This window comes from Cynocephalus volans, chromosome 3 (genome assembly GCF_027409185.1).
Source record: "Cynocephalus volans isolate mCynVol1 chromosome 3, mCynVol1.pri, whole genome shotgun sequence".
NCBI classification, from domain to species: Eukaryota; Metazoa; Chordata; class Mammalia; order Dermoptera; family Cynocephalidae; genus Cynocephalus; species Cynocephalus volans.
This window is the reverse complement of record NC_084462.1, coordinates 116,461,497-116,484,343: the sequence shown is the minus strand read 5'-3', so window position 1 is coordinate 116,484,343 and position 22,847 is coordinate 116,461,497. Positions and strand designations below refer to the sequence as shown.

Sequence of the window (22,847 nt, the reverse complement as noted above, 5' to 3'; positions counted from 1 at the left end):
CGTTTTTATACCTGAGTAGTATTCCATTGTGTAGATGTACCACATTTTCCGTATCCACTCATCTGATGATGGACATTTGGGCTGGTTCCAACTCTTGGCTATTGTAAAGAGTGATGCAATGAACATTGGGGAACAGGTATACCTTCGACTTGATGATTTCCATTCCTCTGGGTATATTCCCAGCAGTGGGATAGCTGGGTCATATGGTAGATCTATCTGCAATTGTTTGAGAAACCTCCATACCATTTCCCATAGAGGCTGCACCATTTTGCAGTCCCACCAACAATGTATGAGAGTTCCTTTTTCTCCGCAACCTCACCAGCATTTATCTTTCAGAGTCTTTTGGATTTTAGCCATCCTAACTGGGGTTAGATGGTATCTCAGTGTGGTTTTGATTTGCATTTCCCGGATGCTGAGTGATGTTGAGCATTTTTTCATATGTCTGTTGGCCATTTGTATATCTTCCTTAGAGAAATGCCTACTTAGCTCTTTTGTCCATTTATTAATTGGGTTGCTTGTTTTTTTCTTGTAAAGTTGTTTGAGTTCCTTATATATTCTGGATATTAATCCTTTGTCAGATGTATATTTTGCAAATATTTTCTCCCACTCTGTTGGTTGTCTTTTAACTCTGTTAATTGTTTCTTTTGCTGTGCAGAAGCTTTTTAGTTTGATATAATCCCATTTGTTTATTTTTCCTTTGGTTGCCCATGCTTTTGGGGTCGTATTCATGAAGTCTGTGTCCAGTCCTATTTCCTGAAGTGTTTCTTCTATGTTTTAAGAAGTTTTATTGTTTCAGGGTATATATTTAAATCCTTAATCCATTTTGAGTTGATTTTAGTATATGGTGAGAGGTATGGGTCTAGTTTCATTCTCCTGCATATGGATATCCAGTTATCCCAGCACCATTTGCTGAAGAGGCAGTCCCTTCCCCAGTGAACAGGCTTGGTGCCTTTGTCAAAGATCAGATGGCAGTAAGTGTGTGGGTTGATTTCTGGATTCTCTATTCTATTCCATTGGTCAGTGTGTCTGTTTTTATGCCAGTACCATACTGTTTTGGTTATTATAGCTTTGTAGTATAGCTTAAAGTCAGGTAGTGTTATGCCTCCAGCTTTATTTTTTTTGCTGAACATTGCTTTGGCTATTCGTGGTCTTTTATTGTTCCATATAAATGTCTGAATAGTTCTTTCCATTTCTGAGAAAAATGATTTTGGAATTCTGATGGGGATTGCACTGAATTTGTATATCACTTTGGGTAGTATGGACATTTTCACAATGTTGATTCTTCCAATCCAAGAGCATGGGATATCTTTCCATCTTCTTGTATCCTCTCTAATTTCTCTCAGCAGTGGTTTGTAGTTCTCATTATAGAGATTTTTCACCTCCTTGGTTAACTCAATTCCTAAGTATTTTATTTTTTTGGTGGCTATTGTAAATGGGCAGGCTTTCTTGATTTCTCTTTCTGCATGTTCACTATTGGAGAAAAGAAATGCTACTGATTTTTGTGTGTTGATTTTGTATCCTGCTACTGTGCTGAAATCATTTATCAATTCCAAGAGTTTTTTTGTAGAGGATTTAGGCTGTTCGATATATAGGATCATGTCATCTGCAAACAGGAACAGTTTGACTTCATCTTTCCCAATCTGGATGCCCTTTATTTCCTTCTCTTCTCTGATTGCTCTGGCTAGTACTTCCAAAAATATGTTGAATAGGAGTGGTGAGAGTGGGCATCCTTGTCTAGTTCCTGTTCTTAAAGGAAAAGCTTTCAGCTTTTCCCCATTCAGGATGATATTGGCAGTGGGTTTGTCACATATGGCTTTAATTATGTTGAGATACTTTCCCTCTATACCTAACTTATAGAGGGTCTTTGTCATGAATGAGTGCTGAATTTTATCAAATGCTTTTTCAGCATCTATAGAGATGATCATATGGTCCTTGTGTTTGACTTTATTAATATGGTGTATCACATTTATTGATTAGCGTATGTTGAACCAACCTTGCATCCCTGGGATGAATCCCACTTGATCGTGGTGAATAATTTTACGTATGTGTTGCTGTATTCTGTTTGCTAGTATTTTAGTGAGGATTTTTGCATCTATATTCATCAAGGATATCGGCCTGTAGTTTTCTTTTTTGGTTATATCTTTACCTGGTTTTGGTATCAGGATGATGTTTGCTTCATAGAATGAGTTTGGTAGATTTGCGTCTGTTTCAATCTTTTGGACTACTTTGTAAAGAATCGGTGTCAATTCCTCTTTGAATGTTTGGTAAAATTCTGCTGTGAATCCATCTGGTCCTGGGCTTTTCTTTGTTGGGAGCCTTCTGATAACAGCTTCAATCTCCTTTATTTTTATTAGTCTGTTCAGATTTTCTACATCTTCATGGTTCAGTTTTGGGAGCTTGTGTGTGTCCAGAAATTTATCCATTTCCTCCAGATTTTCAAATTTGTTGGCGTAGAGTTGTTTATAGTAGTCTCGAATGATTCCTTGTATTTCAGATGAAACAGCTGTAACATCGCCTTTTTCATTTCTAATTTTGTTATTTGAATCTTCTCTCTTCTTTTTTTTTGTTAGCCATGCTAATGGTTTGTCAATTTTATTTATCTTTTCAAAAAACCAACTTTTTGATTCATTGATCTTTTGTATTGTCTTTTGGGTTTCAATTTCATTCATTTCTGCTCTGATCTTAATGATTTCTTTCTGTCTGCTAACTTTAGGTTTGGATTGTTCTTGATTTTCTAGTTCTTTAAGGTGAAGTGTTAGGTTGTTCACTTGCCATCTTTCCATTCTTCTGAGGTGAGCATTTAAGCAATAAATTTCCCCCTCAGTACTGCTTTTGCAGTATCCCACAGGTTTTGGTATGATGTATCATTATTTTCATTAGTTTCAAGAAATTTTTTGATTTCCTGCTTGATTTCTTCTTGGACCCATATATCATTAAGTAGAATGCTGTTTAATTTCCATGTGTTTGTATAGTTTCCAGAGTTTCGTTTGTTATTAATTTCTAGTTTTAATCCATTGTGGTCTGAGAAAATACATGGGATAATTCCAATTCTTTTGAATTTATTGAGACTTGATTTGTGACCTAATATGTGATCTATCCTGGAGAATGATCCATGTGCTGATGAGAAGAATGAATATTCTCAGGTTGTTGGATGGAATGCTCTGTAGATATCTGCCAATTCCAACTGGTCTAGAGTCTTGTTTAGATCTTGTGTTTCTCTACTGATTCTTTGCCTAGATGATCTGTCTAATATTGACAGTGGGGTGTTCAGGTCCCCTGCTATTATGGTATTAGTGTCTATTTCCTTCTTTAGGTCTAATAGAGTTTGTTTTATAAATCTGGCTGCTCCAACATTGGGTGCGTACATATTTATGATTGTTATGTCTTCTTGATGGATCAGTCCTTTTATCATTAAGTAGTGTCCCTCATTGTCTCTTTTTAGGGTTTTTAGTTTAAAGTCTATTTTGTCAGATATAAGAATAGCTAATCCAGCTCGTTTTTCTTTTCTGTTTGCATGGTAAATCTTTTTCCATCCTTTCACTCTTAAGTCTATGTGAATCTTTATGGGTGAGGTGGGTCTCGTGTAGGCAGCATATAGTTCGGTCCTCCTTTTTAATCCAGTCAGCCAGTCTGTGTCTTTTGATTGGGGAATTTAAGCCTTTTACATTAAGAGTTGCTATTGAAAGGTGTTGATTTATTCCTAGCATTTTATTGGTTGTTTGGTTTTCTTAGGTGTCTTTTGTTCCTTGCTTTCTGATTTACTGTTTGGTTTCTGTGTTTGTTGTTTTCTCAGGTTGTAGATAGCGTTTTTGTTTGTTTGCTTTCTCTTCATGAATTCCATTTTTATTATACTAGTGGGTATTGATTTTTCTTGGGTTTTTATGGCAGTGGTAGTTATTTTTCAGGAACCAAACCGAGTACTCTCTTGAGGATTTCTTGTAAGGGTGGTCGTGTGGTAGTGAACTCCCGCAGTTTTTGTTTGTCTGAGAAATATACTATTTGCCCTTCATTTCGGAAGGATAGCCTTGCAGGGTAGAGTATTCTTGGCTGGCAATCTTTGTCTTTTAGTATTTTGAATATATCATCCCATTCCTTTCTAGCTTTTAGGGTTTGTGATGAAAAGTCTGATGTTAGCCTGATTGGGGCTCCCTTATAGGTGATTTGACGCTTCTCTCTTGCAGCTTTTAAGATTCTCTCTTTGTCTCTGAGTTTTGTCAATTTCACTATAACATGTCTTGGAGAGGGCCTTTTGGTTTGAATACGTTTGGAGACCGTTGAGCTTCCTGGATCTGAAGATCTGTGATTTTTCCTATACCTGGGAAGTTTTCTGCCACTATTTTGTTGAATATGTTTTCCATGGAATCTCCATTTTCCTCCCCTTCTGGGATACCCATGACTTGGATATTTGAGTGCTTAAGGTTGTCTGATATCTCTCTCAGATTTTCTTCATTGTCTTTGATTCTTTTTTCTTTTTTTTGTCTGCTTGTGTTATTTCAAACAGCCCATCTTCAAGTTCAGAGGTTCTCTCTTCAACTTCGACAAGCCTGCTGGTCAAACTCTCTGTTGTGTTTTTTATTTCGCTGAATAACTTCTTCAGTTCAGCAAGTTCTGCTACATTTTTTTTCAGGACATTGATTCCCTTTTACATTTCCTCTTTCAGGTCCTGTATACTTTTCCTCATTTCATCAAGATATCTAGCTGAGTTTTCTTGTATCTCATTCAGTTTCCTTAGAATTACCAGTCGAAATTCCTTGTCAGTCATTTCAAGGGCTTCTTGTTCTACAGGATCTAGAGTTTGAGATTTATTAACTTTTGGTGGTATACTTTCTTGATTTTTTGTATTTCTGGTATCTTTTTTTTGATGTTTATTCATTGTGGCAGGGGGTTTCACAGTCCACCGTTTTGAGACTACTGACTAACTAAGATGTTGCTGTGGTTGCCAATTTGGTATGGCTACCTCCATGACTGCTCAGTTGGCCTCTAGTGCCTTGTGTGTGTGGTTGCCTCGGGTCTTGGGCCTCTCCGGGGAGCCACCTCTCTGGTCAGCTTGGACTCTGCTGGGCTGCTGGATCACGGGGCGGTACCGCAGGGTGTGTGGTCTCTGCTGAGCTTCCACTTCCCATGCAGGACTTCTCCCTGTTCCCTGCACTCTGGCCCGGGCTGTTGGATCACGCAGTGGCGACCCCACAGGGTGTGTGGTTTCTGTCGAGTCTCTGCCTCCCTAGCCGGACGTCTCCCCGCTCTGTGCGCACTGGGCTGGGCTGGGACGTGTCTTCTGCAGCCCTCATCTATCAGCTGGGCCTTCAAGACCCTGCTTGGCACCGCCTTGCCCAGGAAGTCTACCAGGTTTCTGCTAGGCGCAGACGACCGGTCGCTCTGGGTGCCTTTGTAGCACTGTGTAGATCTTTCTTGGGACTTATCACCTTCCTCCTGGTATCGCGGTTATTTGTGTACTTGTCTTATCTCCCACACCAGAGCGTGAGCTCCTCAGGGGAGGAGCCTGCAGCACACGGTTCACCTCTGAATCCCCCTGGCGTGGACCGAGTCCGGTGCCCGCCCGCAGTCAGCTCTCCGGCAGGTTCAAGCGAACTCTGGAACTCTCCGACCACACTATTCCTAACCAGAAATCGGTTAGGTGTTTTTCCGAACTGGTGGCCGCAGAGATGGTATCTGCCTCCCGGTAACAGGAAGTTTACCGGGGGCCGGAGCCCAGGGTGCGGTGGAGTGACAGTCGGCCCAGCCCGTACTTCCTTGCCCTCCCGACACTGGCCGGGGACGCCCCACACCACCAGCCCCGCCAGAGAACCGCGGAGGGAGTGGGAGGGGAGGCCGGCCCGCAGGCCCCGGGAAGCCCCGTGCCGGGGCAAGCAAGTGGGAAGGCTCAGTGAGGAGCCGAGCCGGGCAAGGAGGACAGGCTTGGCCTAGCTGGGCCAGAACTGCCACCACCTGAGAAAATGGAGGCAGCCCCGGGGAAGTGAGTGGCCCGGTGGGGCAGGCGGAAGCCGGGCAGGCACCCGCCCCCTGAACAGGGCCGGGCCGGGCCGGGGATCACTCACAGGGCTGTGCCGGGTCGGGCAGCTCCCTCTCTGCCTCTGCGTCATCACCATCCCCGTGCTCGGCCACCTCTGCCTCGGGCTGCTCACTCGGTCCCGCGGCGCTGCTCGGGAGCTCCCAGGAATCTTCTTTTATGCTGGCCTGAAACCTCGAATCCTGAATAGGGCAGCTGGCCGCCTTCAGCGCAGCCCTGGCCTCCGGGATCCTGCCAGCGACAACAGCAGCCCCGGCACCGTGTTCCCTGTTTAGAGACTCGCTTTTGCAGCTAAGAAACAGTTCTTTTCCTGCTCCATACTTCAAAGCTGTTGCCTGTAAATGAGGCAGCCTCTCCTGCCAAGGGCAAAGTGGCGGTCAGCCCCGACGACCGGCCACCAGCAGCGGTCCTCCCTTAAGAGACGGCAAGAGGAAGGTCCACAAGTTTCCCGGCTGCCTAAGGCCCAGTGGCCGCCTTTTCCACCTCAGCTACTCCGCGCCAACCACCGCAGCCACCACCATCTTAGGATCAAGGGTCTGGAATTTTAAAAAGAGGTAGAAGCTGAAGAAGCAGTATATGAAAACAAAAAAAGGGTGCATGATGGAGAAAAATAAGAAGGTATAGGTATAGAGTAATAGGAAAGTTAGAGAGGAAACTGAGTGGGTCAGAGAGAGAAGAATCAAGAAAGAATCTGAAAACCAGGCAGATAAAGATTCTCTAAGGTGTCAGCACTGCTGGTCGACAGTATCAAATGTAGCAGGAAATCAGGCAGAATCAAGAGAGAAAGGGAACAAATATATTTGGCAGACTGCTGGTAACTAGGAGAGAAGAAATTCAATAGCATGGTGATAAGAAGTCAAATTACAGAAGGTGAAAAATGAATAAGAACTGGGTAAACTGACACAGCCAGTGTAGACTATGCTCTCAAGTATGGCTGAAATAGGAAAGTAACAGAGAGGGTAGAAGCTTGAGAGGGAAGCAGGGTTAAAGAAGTTCTGCTTATCCACTCACTCACCCAGCAAATACATATTTATATTTCTCAGTGTGTATGAGTAAGATGAGTAGGTCTATAAACCAAGGGGAAGAAATTAGTAAAGAGAAACCAAAGATAAAAAGGAATTAATGAGTCAAAGTCCTAGAAGAGGCAGGAAACAAAGGATCAAGAGCCCTGGATAGGGCTCAGGACTGGACATCTCTTTCTCTGAGGCAGGAGAGAAAGGAAGTAATGATGACTACAGAAAGAGACACACTTGAAAGAGGGAAAGAATGTTAAAGAAGCTACCAATGAAAAGCCCATTTTTCATGTGGAATAGGAAGCAAGACCATGTGTTGGGTATGAAGAAACTGGAACAGGATAGAAGACTTTTGAGGAGTTCGAATGATTTGGAAGCACATCTGTGATAAATGAGAAGTAGAATGGAGACAATCAATGAATCAAGTCATACAAAGAGCCTGGCACAAACTGGAAATGACGATCTCTCAAACAATCACTAGAGCTATAAATTAACTAAATGAGGACAGGCACAGAGCTTTTTCAACTTTGTATCCCCCATGCCAAGCAGAGCACCTAGGAGATGACAGGCCCTCAATAAACATTCAGTGACTGTATGTATGAATATGTATGTGCAGATATCACAATTATCAAAAATTTATAAGAAAATTCATCAACGATGATAAAATATTCCCATTTCTTATCCTAAAAGAAATTGTTACTTTCAGTACAGACTTTTTGCTCTATAATTACAAACATATTTTCAGAGTCTATCAGTATATGTAAAAATTTGTGCATTTGAATGCACTCATAAATATAAAACACATTTCTTATCAAGAATTATCTTTGAATTGAAAAACGAAAAGCAAAATATAATGAATTTGCTATTTTTCCTTCTGGATCTGAATTTTTGCCCCAGTCCTCATGTGGCTTTAAATAACTATATATATATATATTTTTTTTTTAAATAACTATATTTTCAACACAAATAGTGTACCCTTCCTTCAAAAAGGCTAACCATAATAATGAAACAAATTGTTGTTTCATAAGAAATACCTGTTGTTTATACTTCCAAGTTATAGTAAAATACATTCAGAACAGGTTAATTTAACAAAGCATAATGCCTTTACAAGACTGGCATTAAAGAAAGGATGAGGCCCCAATCTTATGAACTTAAACCAAATGGTATACATCAGGACTTCCCATTTATAATTGTGAGAAACAGTTTCATTCATATTTAGTCCAAATTCACATAATAATATTCCAGGTAATAATAATATGTACACTCTGGCATTTGGAGTACTATAATAGCTAATAAGAACAGCTCTCATTAGCATTTACTATATGCAAGACACCATGCTAAGCCCTTTATATGTAGCATCTCCTTTAATACTCATAACCTTATGAGGTAGCTACAAGCAAAAGTCACACATTTCACAAAAGGCAGAGCCAAGATCAAGCCCAGATCTGTATGATACCAAAAAGCCAGACTGTTAACTGCTATACTCATATCCACTAATGAAGAAAATCATAGTGTTATAAGTGGTAGTACATAATATGCTCTGTTCCAAGATTGTTGAACTTCTCAAAACCAAAACCTAAATACTGAACTAAAACTTCCTAATCTGCCCTAACATAATCACAGAACTTGAAAGGCTTAAGATAATCTTAATTATGTTCAAAGTACCACTCATAATAATTTGTTAAAAAAGCAGTACATCTGGAAAAAATAAGTGTAAAGACATGTGATCAAGGGAAAAAATAAATATTTTGAGCTAAACATCAATAAAAAAATAAATAACCAAAGAAACAAACTCTTTGAAGATAATATTGCTTTCCTTTTCCATCATTAAGTTCAATTAAAATTCTAGGAAGTGATTCATACTAGCAATAGAAAATAAGCAAGAACTTGTAAGTTTTGCTAAATAAATGCACATCAACTTTTATTTTGAAATATTACTTTCCAAAAGCTTTTATTTAGCTACCAATACTAAATGTTTACTTAGAACTTAATATGGGTCAACCATTGTGCTGAGCACTTCACATACATTATCCCATTTAGATTTTTATTATTTCATTCGCTCAGGGAAAAAAGCATGAAGTACACTGAACTGTACACAACTAATCCAAAACTTGGAATTTGCTGTATATATTATTTATATATGTAAATATTTACTTATTCACAAGCACTCTTCACTTAACATGTTCCACTCTTTTTATCAGTACTTATCATGAGCCTACTATGTGCTATCACTAGACTACGCACTGAGGATTAAAAAACAACAACAACAACAAAAAAAAAACAAGATCAAAAGCATTGTCCCCAAAAGGTTCACAAACCAGCAGAGGAGATAAATAAAAAATCCCTTCTAAAATAATATGTGTTATTCCTTTCCTTGAAGCATCATAGCAGAGAAAATAGAAAATAGGGATCAACTAATGCCAGAACAGTGAGAGAAGGCATCACAGAAGATCCATAATAAGGGCCCAAATAAGGCAGTGTCATTAAGGAACGAAATGAGAGGACATATTCTATAAAGCTTCAAGTGGTAGCAGCAGCAGTAACAGGTGATTGAAGTGGGGAAGGGAGGGAACTGTACTACACCCATAAGACAAAGACAGTTATAGAAGAGTTTGGTTTTACACATGCTGAGTTTGAAGTGCTTGTAAAGTGTTTAAGTGGACATCTACAGCAGAAAACTAGACACGACTGGTACCCAGGAGAGATATCAGGCTGGTGATGCATTTGGAGTCAAGGACACGTGAGTAGTAACCGAGGCAATGGCAAAAGATGAGATTACTTGGTAGACTATAAAATGAGAAGAGCACCAAGTAGAACCATGGAGCACACTATCCTTTAAGAAGCAGGAAAAGAAGTGTGTAGGCCACAAGATCACAATAAATGCTCCCTTCCCATCACACCACTCCTCAAAAAACAAAGCAAAACAAAATAAAACTTTGCACTTACATACTGTGTAATCTGTCTATGCACTCAATTCATCCACAAAGCAAACATTTACTGTGTATTTCTTAAGTCATAAGGCACTGTGCTAGCTGCTGAGGGTAGTCAAGGATGAAGAGAACCCAGTTCTTAATCATAAGAATCTTGCTAAAATAGGAGCAATATAGCAAGCAGGTTAACAGCACAGTATCTAGGTTGGCATTCAAATCTTAGCAATGCCATTTACTTCCCGGGTGACCATGGGCAAATTACTTAACCTCTAGATGCTTCTGCTTCCTCACCTACAATGAGGATCATAATAGTACTTATTCCCATATGGTTGCTATGGAGAGTAAATGAGCTAAGAACCATGTCATGAGGATTAAAATAATCAAGGTAGAGCACTTGTAACAGTGTTTGACATATAATAAATGGTCAATAAATGTTAGTTATTTGTTGTTATAAAAATTACCAGAATGGCTGGATGAGTGCAATAACACAAATAAACAGTGCTACAGGACTTCAATAAACACAGAAGGATTCTCACTTGAGGGGATTTCAGGGAATACTTCACTGAGCTGCCCCTCAGGGCAAGACTAACTCATACAGCGCCTTTGTGTGAAACAGAAAGCAGACCACAGGTGCACATCAAGAGGAGGGTAGTCTGGATATCTGTCATCACTCGAGCACCTCGACTTGTGCAGAATGTAACCAGTACAGCCATACAGAGCAGCCTGGAAGACAGAACATATAAAAAGCCAAAGAAAGGTGATGAGGACATTCCAGTAAAAATATAGAAAAAAGACTGTAAGTAATCAAGAATGTAGCATATCCAGCTGGCTTTGGCAAGTAACCCAGATTAGCTAGAGCACAGGAACGATTTAGAATAGCTGAAGATAAACCTAGAGAAGTAAATTGGAGCCAGGTGATAGAGGATCTTGAATACCACAAAGGCATTCAGCTGTGACTCTGATAAGTCAGAAGTAAGGTGATTCCAACAGTAAGAATAATCTGGCATTAAGTACTGAAAGTATCTGAGCATGGGTAGGTAAGAGGACATTGCAGTAGTCTGCTAGTCTGTGAGTTCCTCACAGGCAGGGACTGTATGTCCCATTCATTTCTGTATCCTCCAAATTAACATAGTGCTTGAAACAGAGTAGGCACTCAATAAATATTTGAGGTATAAATGAATAAATGAGCCAAAAAGAAGCAATGTGAGCCTTTATTAAAGTGGGAATAGTGGAAATAGAATGATGCATAATAGAAAAATATTGCAGAGATAGAAACAAGGACATTTGCTGGCTGATGAAATGTAGCAAGGATATGGCAGAATCAATAAAGACTGTAAAACTGATAAATACCATGTGGATTGCATTACATGTTTCTTTGAAAATCAAATACAATTATGTTCACAAAAATGCTCTCTGAAAAAAAAAAAAAAGACTTTTTCTGTGGAATAAAAGCTAGTCATCTTGGGTAGATTTACTACTGCATTTGACCGTGGATATATTTCATCATTTTAACACATTTTTTCTTCACTAACACAAAACCTTTAAGAGTACTAAGTGTGTCTACTCTGTTATGAAGCATAATAAAACCTTATTAAATGTTGCTTTAATTAACACAGAAGAAACTACTTGTAGGGAAAGTGAAGGTAAATGGTCAGGCTCCCTCAGGGGGTTCAGAATCTTGCCGAGCATTTGATGTAAATGATAACTGTGCATGTGCGCCCAGGTGTTCCTTAGCCATTGTCTGTGGATGCACGTGGGCACCCAGGTGTTCCTGGGTTATCGGCCTTAAGTATAAAAGATGAGTAGCTCTGATGACAGTGCCCTCTCACTCCCCTCACCCCCGAGATGCCCCAGGGCAGAGGGGCAGGAGGGCCCCAGGGAGGCGGCAGCAGCTGCTGCTGCTGAGGAAGCTGAGGACTGAAGACTGAGCTCATGTTGAAATGAACCTGTCAACCCTGCCAACGGCTCCCAGGATATTCCCAACTACCTAGCTTGCGACCTGCAATGTGAGGGGTCTGGTGACCCAGCCTGGCATGTGAGGGATCTGGTGACCCAGTCTATACAACAGGTTTGAAGGGTCTGTGGGCCCTAGCCCAACAATACTTCTGAACCAATTTCAGCTATATACCACCAAAAAAAGTTAGGTAGAAATTGATAGACACAGATGTAAATACACTTATATAAATATATACACACATTTATATATACAAAACACTTTTGTGAATGTAGTCTTAGACTATAAGCTTTCACAGTGCATGTTTATTTTTCTTTTTAGTCCCAGGATGTCTGGCAGTGAATGTTATAGGTGCTCAATAAATATCTGTTGAACTAAAATGAAATGAATTGACTTAGAAATCTCACAGAGCTTATCAACAGTTTCTTTTTTTTTTATCAACAGTTTCTGATGGGCTTTGTTTCCCTCTCCCAGTCTCAGTGCTCTTCCACACTGTGCATCAAATTATACTGCAAAACAGTGAGTTCCATAATAAGGGTGGTTTAGAAAAACGAAAAATCAAAAAATATGATTGTCAATATGTATGATCAGTGGAGCACCAGTAAATTTTTACCAACTGGCTCAGGATGAGGTTGGGTGCTTGATTTTCAGTGTTTGCCAACTTCCATGGTTTAAATAGTCCCACCATGGCCTATTTCAAGCTAATAACATAATATGAATTGTTTTGCAATTTTCCTAAAAATTTAACAATCAGCTCTCACAAGCCAGTATAAGCTGCCTCCCGCACACCACCAGATGCAACATTTAGGTGCATAGCACACAGAATCCCCAAATTCTGATCTGCAATACTACCCAGCTATGATCCCAATGGAAAGTACAAAAGGCAGAGGAAATCTGCACCCTATTCCAATAAGGCCTTTACCTCAATCCACAAAGTAGTCTTCTTCTGAACTGGGTATATCGTACAGCCCAGAAATTCTTTACTGAGGCCAGTGACACTCACTTTTCTGATCTTACCCAATAGGTCAAAAAAAAAAAAATCTGAGCATACATCCTCAATATATGTTAATACATTTATTTGTTTATAAATTATATTAGTGCTACTATACTAATATTGTATAAATTATAAAGCATACATAAAAAACATAAAAAGATAAGATAAAAATACAAATAGAAAAAAAAAATTTCTCCTAAATCCCAATGGACTGGCTTACATACCCCCTGGGGTTTACACAATCCTCTTCAGAGATTACTAAGGCCAACATGAAAAGCAAAATGAATAGCTTCCTGGACCTGCTTCCCCTAGGCCTACAGCCTTATCTTAGATCTTCCCACTCCAATGCTGAAAAAGACACCAACCCATAGAAAAGATGAGAGAAAATAGTTAGCAAGGCCTTGAGCAAAACTGGCTTAAGCAGAAACAGGTCAGAGATCCCTCTCACAATAGGAGGTCCATGGAATAATTAAGACTTCACATAGTAATGAATCACTAGAGACCTCCAAAGACACCCCCCTTACTTGAGATTAACACCTTAAAAGTATCACATCCTAGCACCACTTCCCTATAAATGTCCATGAACCTAAGCCATCTATATCAGCACAGGCAAAAAGAAGGGCTAGGAGGAATCCTAAGCTTCTCCCAAAGGCCAGGCATGTCCTCTACATAAATATAATAATAAAACCGTAAGTTGGGAAATACAGAGCACAGGATCATGCCAGACACACACAAATCATACAGAACTGGTATAGCTCTTTTCCATTTTCAGACAGTCCTCTGGCAGACCATATTTCAGAAAAATCATTTAAGACAAGCATGCTGCTCCCTAATCAAAAACACTACTAATCAAGTACATATGCTATATTAAATTTCTCTTTCTTAAGTATTATATATTTATTAAAGAGGACAAGATAGTAGCCAATCATAAAATACTGTAGTAAGTCATATTATCTTAGCATTATCACAACATGCTGCTCAAATTTCTTGGCTTTTTTCTTCCTGATTTCTGCACTAACTTTGCTACAAAATATCAAAAAATGAAAGAAAAAAAAACACCCTCTACAGAATACTACAGATCTTCTTATGGGAGATTTTACAAACATGTTTAAAAACACTAAACTTTAAGATACTAAATGCTTTCTAAGGAAGTGATTCAAGAGTAGTCTAACTGCTGTTTCTTTCCTGTTGCCACTTTCCCTGTCATACACATAAGCATTAAAGATGAAGCTGTCCTCATTCCTACCACCTGAAAAAAGAAAAAAAAAAGAGTGTTTCTGATTCAGTAGATGGGGTAGGGCTTGAGATTTTTATATATTTTACAAGTTCCCAGGTAATACTGATTATGCTGGTCAGAGGGCCACATTACTGGAACTATCATCCTAAGTCAACAGAGGTGTTTAAGATAGACATTTTTTGTTACTTTTAATTGGCATCCTCAGAGAGACTCAAGAGAATGGTACAAACTTTTTTTTTAAGGGACAGCAAGTTGTAAACAAATAGCAGTTCTGAAAAATTGGAAAAAATATAATTTCTAAATAAAAAAATTTTTCAGGACTAAAAAACAACTAAAATCTAATATAGCAGTGTGAAAAAGTCTAAGAAATCTTTCAAAACACAGAGCAAAAAACAAAGAGATAGAGAATATGAGAGGAAAAATTACCAAGTATAAAGAGTTGACATCTACCTAATAGGTTTCTGTACGGAGAAGAAACACACCACAAAAAAGTATTCAATTAATAGTAGAAATTTTCCCTAAGCTGAAAAAGACTCAAGCCACGATACTGCAGAGCCAATTTTCCAAGCAGTTAAAAATTTTTAAAGCCAACAACTAGATACATATTTGTGATACTTTAAAACTTAAGACTTAAAGAAAACCTTAAAAGCTTTGGGGGAAAAAAACACATGTTAATACAAAGGAACATGAATCAGACTAGCATCAGACATTTCATTAGCATTCTAGAAAAAAATGGAATGTTGATTTCAAAGTTAAGAGAGAAAATTATTTTGAACCTTGAATTGTATACCTAGTTAAACTATAAAATATGAAAGCAACTTTGGAAATTAATGAACTAAGCAAATTAACTACCTATATGTATTAGTTTCCTACTTACTCTGTTAAGAAATTATCACCGAAGTCCAAATGGGTCTTAATGAGCTAAAATTAAGGTGTCGGCGAAATTAAATACCTTCTAGAGGCTCTAGGGAAGAATCCACTTCCTTGCCTTTTTTAGCTTCTAGAGCCTACATAACATTCCTTGACCAGTGGTCCCTTTTCATCTTCAAGGCCAGCAATAATAGATTGCTACTTTACATAGAATCACTCTGACTCTGACTCTGCTGCCTCCCTCTTTCACTTATAAGGATCCTTATGATCACACTGGACCTAACCAGATAATCCAGGATAATCTTCCCAACTCAAGACTGTTAATTTAATCACATCAGCAAAGTTCCTTTTGCCATGAAAGGTAACATATGCACAGGATCCAGGAATTACAATGTGGACGTTTTGGTGGGCTGTTATTCTGCTCATCAAACCACACAAGGACTCAACATGCCCTCCAGAGAAACAAAAAAAGAATTCAAGAAAGACGACAAGATGGGATACAAAAAAAATAAGTCTTCCATAAAAGGAAAAGACTTGAAAAAAATTTTCAAAGAAAAAACTTGGCCTTGACATTGGAATCTTCTCCTTCTAGAAGCACAACTTTAGAGAAACATGACTACATTTTCTTCTCTAAAAGTTCATTTACACCACTTGGTTCTACAATGAATAAAATTCACATAACCAACATATTACAAATGTTGTTTATTAGTTTCAAGTTTTCAGAAATAAACATAGAACCAAGCATCAGAAGACAAACTTCATGTGCCCAGTTCTGATTTCTGGGAGATTCTGGATTCCATACGTTAATACCATACCACATATTATTTTTCCATATGTGCTATCTATTAAGAACTGAAATTGCATAGTAATGGTAGAAAATAAGTTAGAAGCACAGTCACAGCTAAACATATTAAATGATTCTTGTATTTTATAAAATAGGTATGAAGGAGAAATTAAAATCAGCTCTGAAATATGTATGTGCATTTTTGTTAACTAGCTGATTAATTTATGGAGTTGCATATCTTTAATGTTAAATTTTAGTTTTATTTTAAATATCTAAAAAGATAGATAACATCTAACATTAATGAAGTATGATAAAGGTGTACTCCCATAGACTACACCTGAAATTAAAAATTAAGCAAACTTTTAGGAGTATAATTTAAAGTATGTATACCTTTTTACCTAATAGTTTTATTTCCAGGAATCTATCCTACAAAAATATCAACAGTTAATGCGTAGGAATACTATATAAGAATTACACCACAACATCATTTAAAATAAGGGGAAATAATGGGAACCAACCCAACCTAAATATTACATCAAATGGGAATTGATTAAATATATTATGGTTCGCCATTAATGCAGCAGCCATTAAGAATGAGGTATAGTATAGAAAGATGCATGTATATACATATGTATTATTTTTCAATTTTGTATGGAGAAAGGAAGAACTGAAAGGATATATATAAATTCACAGCTACAGTTAATCCTATTGAAGAAAAGGAGTGTAAGAACCTTAGTTTTATGTTACACATCTTCTGTTTGAATTTTATTTCAATGGCTATACACTACTTTCAGAATATTTTTTACCTTTAAAGAAAAAAAATTAACACTTAAAAGTTGAACTCAGAATAATTCTTCTCTAGAATTATTAATGGGATCATAATAGATCATAAGTGGGAAAACTGGTTTAGGATATGACCTCTGTTCAAGAACACGAAAGCCTTCTGTGGGATATACTGCAAACAATATATGGTTACTATTTAAATGCATCACTACTATTAAAAGTAACCAGTACCACTGGCAGTATTTCGAGTTCCTTAAAGCCATGAAAATGATTAAAACTACACTACGTAGCTTCTGACAGAGTAAATGGAAAACATGAATATGCTCTTTATCATTACGTTAAATAACATTCTAATAAATTAATATTTCTGTTAATAAACACCTACCGAATCATTCGCTGCTAGTGCAAGCGCAAGGTTCACTGTAAAAAATAAAAAAATAATTAAATTTAGTAACTTTTCTTCTATCAAATTTAATTTGCCTTTTAATGTAATAACCTATGCACAAAAACTCTTAACATATCTCCCTTACTTGTAAAGAACAAGGACACAGATAGAACACAGAAAGTAAAAAGTAAAGTAAAAAAGAAAGTAATTTTCTAACATAAGCAATAGATAAGTGCCCCCAAAGTAACATTTTAAACAATCCATTAATAATGTTATAATTTTGTTTAAATAATCCACTTAGTTTTTAAAAAACAATGTTAATAGAATATATACTTTAATTATTTTCAAAAGCATATTCTGTAGAAAAAATTTCTATCTTTTGATAAATAAAAGTGAATATGATCCAATTGTCTTAAAAATAAATGCTGGTATTGCAGGAGTTCCAAGTATCTAACTCATAAATATTCATGTATATGAAAGCCTGGACCACTGTGCACAGAGAGAAGGGAAGAATAAGGGGGTAAAATGTGTTCCCAAAACTGCCTTTGCCAGTGAATTCCAGAAACATAAAGGAGGAAAGCAGTAATCCCAAAACCAGCTTTAGCCCACCAAAAAGGATATGCTACATCTGAGAAGAGAGGTCCGAAAGTAACACATTTCCAAGACTGATAAATAAACAGACCCTCATAATGTGAATCACATTTCCTTACAGAGCAACATTATGAATTATGTCAGGGGTGTTTCCTGTCAAGTAGTTAAGAGCACACCTTTTTAAGGTAGATCTGGTGCAACCCAGCTCCATTACCTTCTATTGTATAACCCTGAGTAGGTTATTTTATCCAGTAAGTCTGTTTCCTCATCTATAAAATGAGGATAATTCCTACTTCATAACTGTTGGGAGTTTTAAATGAAATACTGTATGTAAAGTACTTAGCCTAGGGCATGGAACTTGAGAAATTCATTTTTATAAATTATAAAATAACTTTGAATATCAGGTACAGGAAAATTCAAACATAATCCAAATTTTAAGCAGAAATTTTCAAAAAATAATTCAGCTTAGAGTTAGGTTCTTCCTGGGCTGTGCAGTTAGCTTGCTGGTCAGAGCATGATACTGGTAATAAGGTCAAAGAATCAGATCCCCGTACAGGCCAACTGCCCCCTACCCCCTACCCCCAAAAAATGTTAGGTTCTTCCTACATTTATGCAATAGAATCACAGAGCATGTTCATGTTAGTCAAATGTCTCTAATCCACAATATCTCTAGCATAAATATTCAAAAGAGAAGTATTTTGAAATAATTTGGGACAGGAATCAATACATATAAGAGAAAGAAAATACAGTATCAACAGAGTGTACATAGAAATAACCTATTTCTTAGGCTTAGGTGTGAGGACAGAGCCGTCATGAAAAGCAAGGGGTAGCTGTTTGGGACAGATGGTATAATGTTAACAGAGAAAAAAAGTGAGGAAGGACCATTTACTGAAGCACCTACTATGTGTCATACACTGTACACCTTCTCATACATTTTCCTAATTAAATGCTTGTGCATTCCATGGCAACAGATCATCTTCCAACTAAAAACAATAAACAATCTGTTTTAACAAGTGCTAGCCTAGAGACCCAACAAATTACACTGCACAAAACTGAAAGAACTTACGGCTATGACCATAAAAACACCTTCCTTCTTTATCCAGTCCAAGTAATCACAGAGCATGCAAAAGAATTCACACCACTTAAAACACATGTGAGTACTCCAAATTTTCAAAAAACAGTAAGAGGTAGATTCTAGAACCAAAGACTCAGAGGTTCTAAATTTTAAAAATAAAACATCAAACAGATTGTAGGCACTTAGGAAAGAAAGCAAAAATGTATAGGATATCACATGAATTCATTAAGAACCATTAACTAATCATTTTTTAATAATAATATAGTGTCAAATAGTAATAGATTAGGGGTTTATCACAAATATAATATTTGGTAAATCTTAATTTCTTCAAAACATCTGACAAACTATTCCACAATTCCCTTCAAGTCAAAATGAGAATAAATGCAGCTAACAACACTGTAGCTAGTTGTACAGCTATAAAACTGAAAATACCGAGAAGGAGCCAAATATGGCTTTAAGTCAACAAACAAGATCTCTAGTGATATTCACAGAACTCTGTATCTGGCTCTTCTTATTTCAAAATGTCATTGACTTCAATGGAATGAAAAAATTTTAAGATAAATATATGCCCCAATTTTAGGTTAACAGTTTGAAAAAAAATCTCAAAATTTAAAAGATCTCTTTTGTCAGTCTAGAACTATGCCAAAATTAACACAATGAAATATAATAAGGATAATCATTTTTTAAGTATCAACTTTTAAAAACAAAAGATTGGGTAAAATCTGAATTAGCAGCCACTCCTAGTGAAATGATTGAAAATTCAATATGAGGCAACAATACGACATGAGTGCTTTATGATTCCAAATTAATAATACAAGTTACAAGGGTATAACACAAGTCAAAGGGTACAAACTTTCAGTAATAAGATGAATAAGCTCTGTAGGCCTAATGTACAGCTAAGTGACTAGAGTTAACATATTGTGCATTTGAAATTCTCTAAGAGAATAGATCTTTACTATTCTTGCTCACCACACACACACACACACACACACACACACACACACACGAACACACACACACATGAACACACACACGAACACACACACACAAAAGGTATGTGATGATGGATATGTTAATTAACTTGATTGTGAAAATCATTTCACCATGTATACATATATCAAAACATCATACTCTATACCCTGAATATATATAATTTTTATTTGTCAATCATAACTCAACAAAACTGAAATAAAATAACACGTTACCTGTGGTGATTGAATTGGGAGGAAAAAAATTTCCCTTTTATATTATTACACTGAAACAATTTTTTCAGAAGTCAAAATTTACTTTTGAAAATTTTAGAGAATATCTGGTTATCAGTCTAAGCTGTTAACTCTTCTAATTCTGGTGGCACATCTTTTATCGGTTCTGAAAGCAGCATTTCAGTGTTAATGAAATCTATAATCAATAAAAAGCACCACCAAGAAAATTTTCTGCTCATAATATATTAATATAAAAGATACAAAAATTAAATGGCATTTCAAATAAATAAAATAATATTACATCTTTTCAAGCATTTTCAAATATTACATCATGTTGACTTTATAAATGGTGAAAATTATATTATGGTTAAATGAAAAAGGCACAACAACGCAAACAACCTCATTGCAAATATATAGCTATATGTATATTGATAAAGACTGGAAAAGAACATCAAAGAATGAAAATAATTCAGTATTAAAGTTACTATATGTTTTAAAAATAATAACCAATTACTGAGCACTTACTATGTAAGAGGCACTGGGCTAAGTGGTTAACTTTTTAAATTTGCATAATCATGCTTGGAAAGAGGTTGTCATCATCCCCTTTTTACAACGAAGAAAACTGAAGAACTGCTGGGCAATCTCACCACCTTTTCTTCAGTTAAGTTGTAGAAGACCTGGTTACTACATAGTTTTGTCTAACTCCAAAATCTAAGCTCCTACCCACTACCAACTCCTAATACCTGAATTAAGGAACCAGCTTTTAGGAACTAACAAATACTAAACATTATTTAAAAACAAAACTATAATTTTAATAGGGTGCACTTGCCAGTTGGCCTAAGTTCTTAATCAGGATAAGAATTAATATCCCATAATACCTGCTGTAGTTGATTTTCCAACTCCACCCTTTCCAGAAGCCACAACTACAGTTTGTTTAACACCTTCTATCGGTTTCTGCTTTGGAAGTCCTCGGGACATGATCTGTGTTCTTCTTTGTTTTAGGGACTCACTCTCAGCGCCAGATAACTTTAAAAAAAAAAAAAAAAGCGTTTTAAATAAGCCATCTTCACTGTCACTCTGTAAAAGGAAAAACAATTAGGGGGTTGCGATTACAAGGGCTTTTTTTCTTTTCTAATTCTGCTCTTCACTAGTTCAGCCTTTGGTGATAATATACCCACTGCTACTGATCACAATTATAAAGACACATTTTTAAACTGAAATTTATCTTCCAAAATACGCTGACGTTGAAAAATGGAAAGTAAATAAGATGGCTCTCTACGGAGTTACATCCTCCACGTGTTTTCCTTCTTTTTAACCTATTTGTTAAATAACCCAAAACCAAGAAAGCAATGTGCAATGCGCACATCCACGTTCCGACCATGCGTTTCATGTCTCGCCACGCCTCAGCCTGGTCCTACTGGGGGTATGCCTGGAAAGCGGGGACGTCTAGCCGACTGCGGTCTCACTAAGCCAAGTGACCGGGGCCCATGAGAAACTGAGGTCAGTCCTCGGGAAGAGGCAACGCCAGGGCACCTGCGCATCTGCCGCCCGACATCGGCCGTCCCGCCCTCCTCCCCCTGCCCTGTGTCACCACGGACCTGGCGCCTGCAAACCAATGCTCGGATTCCCCCAAGCGGAGCAGCAGCCCCACCACCACTCCCGGGAGACACCCCACCAAAAAGCAGCAGACGCTGCCAAGTCCCCATGGCGCGGAACGAATCCCTGAGTCCTGCTGGGAAACCGTCGCGGCGGGCGCGGGGTGATGACGTCACGTGGCAACGCTCGGCTTCCTCTCCCTAGCGACCGGCCTTTGGGTACCTTCAGCCCAGAAACACAACTTGTCGTTGTCCTGTTTGTAGCCAGCTACAAACATTTTGCAGCGTTTTACCATCTGTTCGCGAAGCGTTTTCACATGCAACATCTCATTTAATCCTTACAGAAGTCCTGGAGTAGGCAGAAGACTCTTACTAGTATCCCCTTCTCATTAGTAAGAAAACTGAGACCTAGAAAGTTCAAACGGTGGAACCTGAACTCCAGGTTTTGTTACTGCGCAGTATATGGCCACTTAAACACTGCCACTGTTAAGGACTTTACCTTTTTATTTTATTTTTTCCTGCGTGATCTACAATAATAGTAGTCTGCTTTGTGCTGGTATTCACTGCTTGTATTGCTGACAGTTCCCTGAAAGAGAGGTGGGGGTGCTTTACCTGACTGGAAAAAGTCCAGTTAAGTCAGAAAGCAGGTCTAATGAAGTAGGTTTTGCTCAAGAAAAAACTTGAGTGAGACAGAGCTTGAGGGAGGAAGTGGAATTTATCCTGGTGAAAGAAAGGAAGTATTTCTACATCCAAAGCGGATGAGAGCGTGAAAGAAATCACTTTAGGAGAAAAAGCTCAAAAGCTGATATAGGAAGCCAAACCCAGCAAAAGCATCATTTGGAATGTGGGATGGTTTACCCTCTCATGTTCTCCATAGTACTTTCTAGGTTTGATTTTAAATTCTTTCATTTGCTTCTTATTTGTAGGTTGTTTGATATATCAAAGATACAAGTTATTTTGCTCTGATCTGGTCTTTAATTTTCTTATCTTTTATACAGGCATAACATATCAACCACGAAAAATTATTGTAAGGATTAAATGAGATATTACCGACAAAATACATTTCATTTAATAAGCTCTGAAAAGCATTCAGTTCCTTGCTTTTTCTCTCCCAGTCCCACAACCTTATTGTTTCATCAGTTTTCTTTGTCTTACAGTAGGCTTGACACTTTTAGCTTATTATTTTATATCACCTTCTTATGTTACTTTATAGCATGTTATCTCAATTTTATTAATTTTTAGATTTTTTTCCTGCTCAGTTTTTATAAATTGTAAGCCAAAGCATAGGGATAAGGGTAACGACTGTCAAAATAATTCATTCACTTGACAAGAAATGCTGAATATCTGTTTTTCTCCAGGTAGCTTTGCAAGTTCTTCCAGACTTCCACTTACAGTTCATTCATTTA

At 37.7% G+C, this 22,847-nt stretch overlaps 1 protein-coding gene across 4 annotated transcripts in view; it reads right to left on the bottom strand.

Moving 5' to 3' along the window:
* NUBPL (NUBP iron-sulfur cluster assembly factor, mitochondrial) overlaps positions 1-21,552 on the bottom strand; it is a 227,801-nt gene extending 206,249 nt beyond the window's left edge. For 2 of the 4 annotated variants that reach the window (XM_063090627.1, XM_063090628.1), the window contains exons 1-3: positions 21,445-21,517; positions 20,725-20,872; positions 16,979-17,013 (exon numbers count right to left, since the gene is read on the bottom strand). In XM_063090627.1, the coding sequence (XP_062946697.1) occupies positions 16,979-17,013; positions 20,725-20,824 (135 nt within the window). In that variant the 5' untranslated portion in view covers positions 20,825-20,872; positions 21,445-21,517. Of the gene's footprint in view, positions 1-16,978; positions 17,014-20,724; positions 20,873-21,444 lie in introns of those variants that run through there. The other 2 variants (XM_063090625.1, XM_063090629.1) reach the window with 2 other exon arrangements.
* Positions 21,553-22,847: the final 1,295 nt, after the last annotated feature.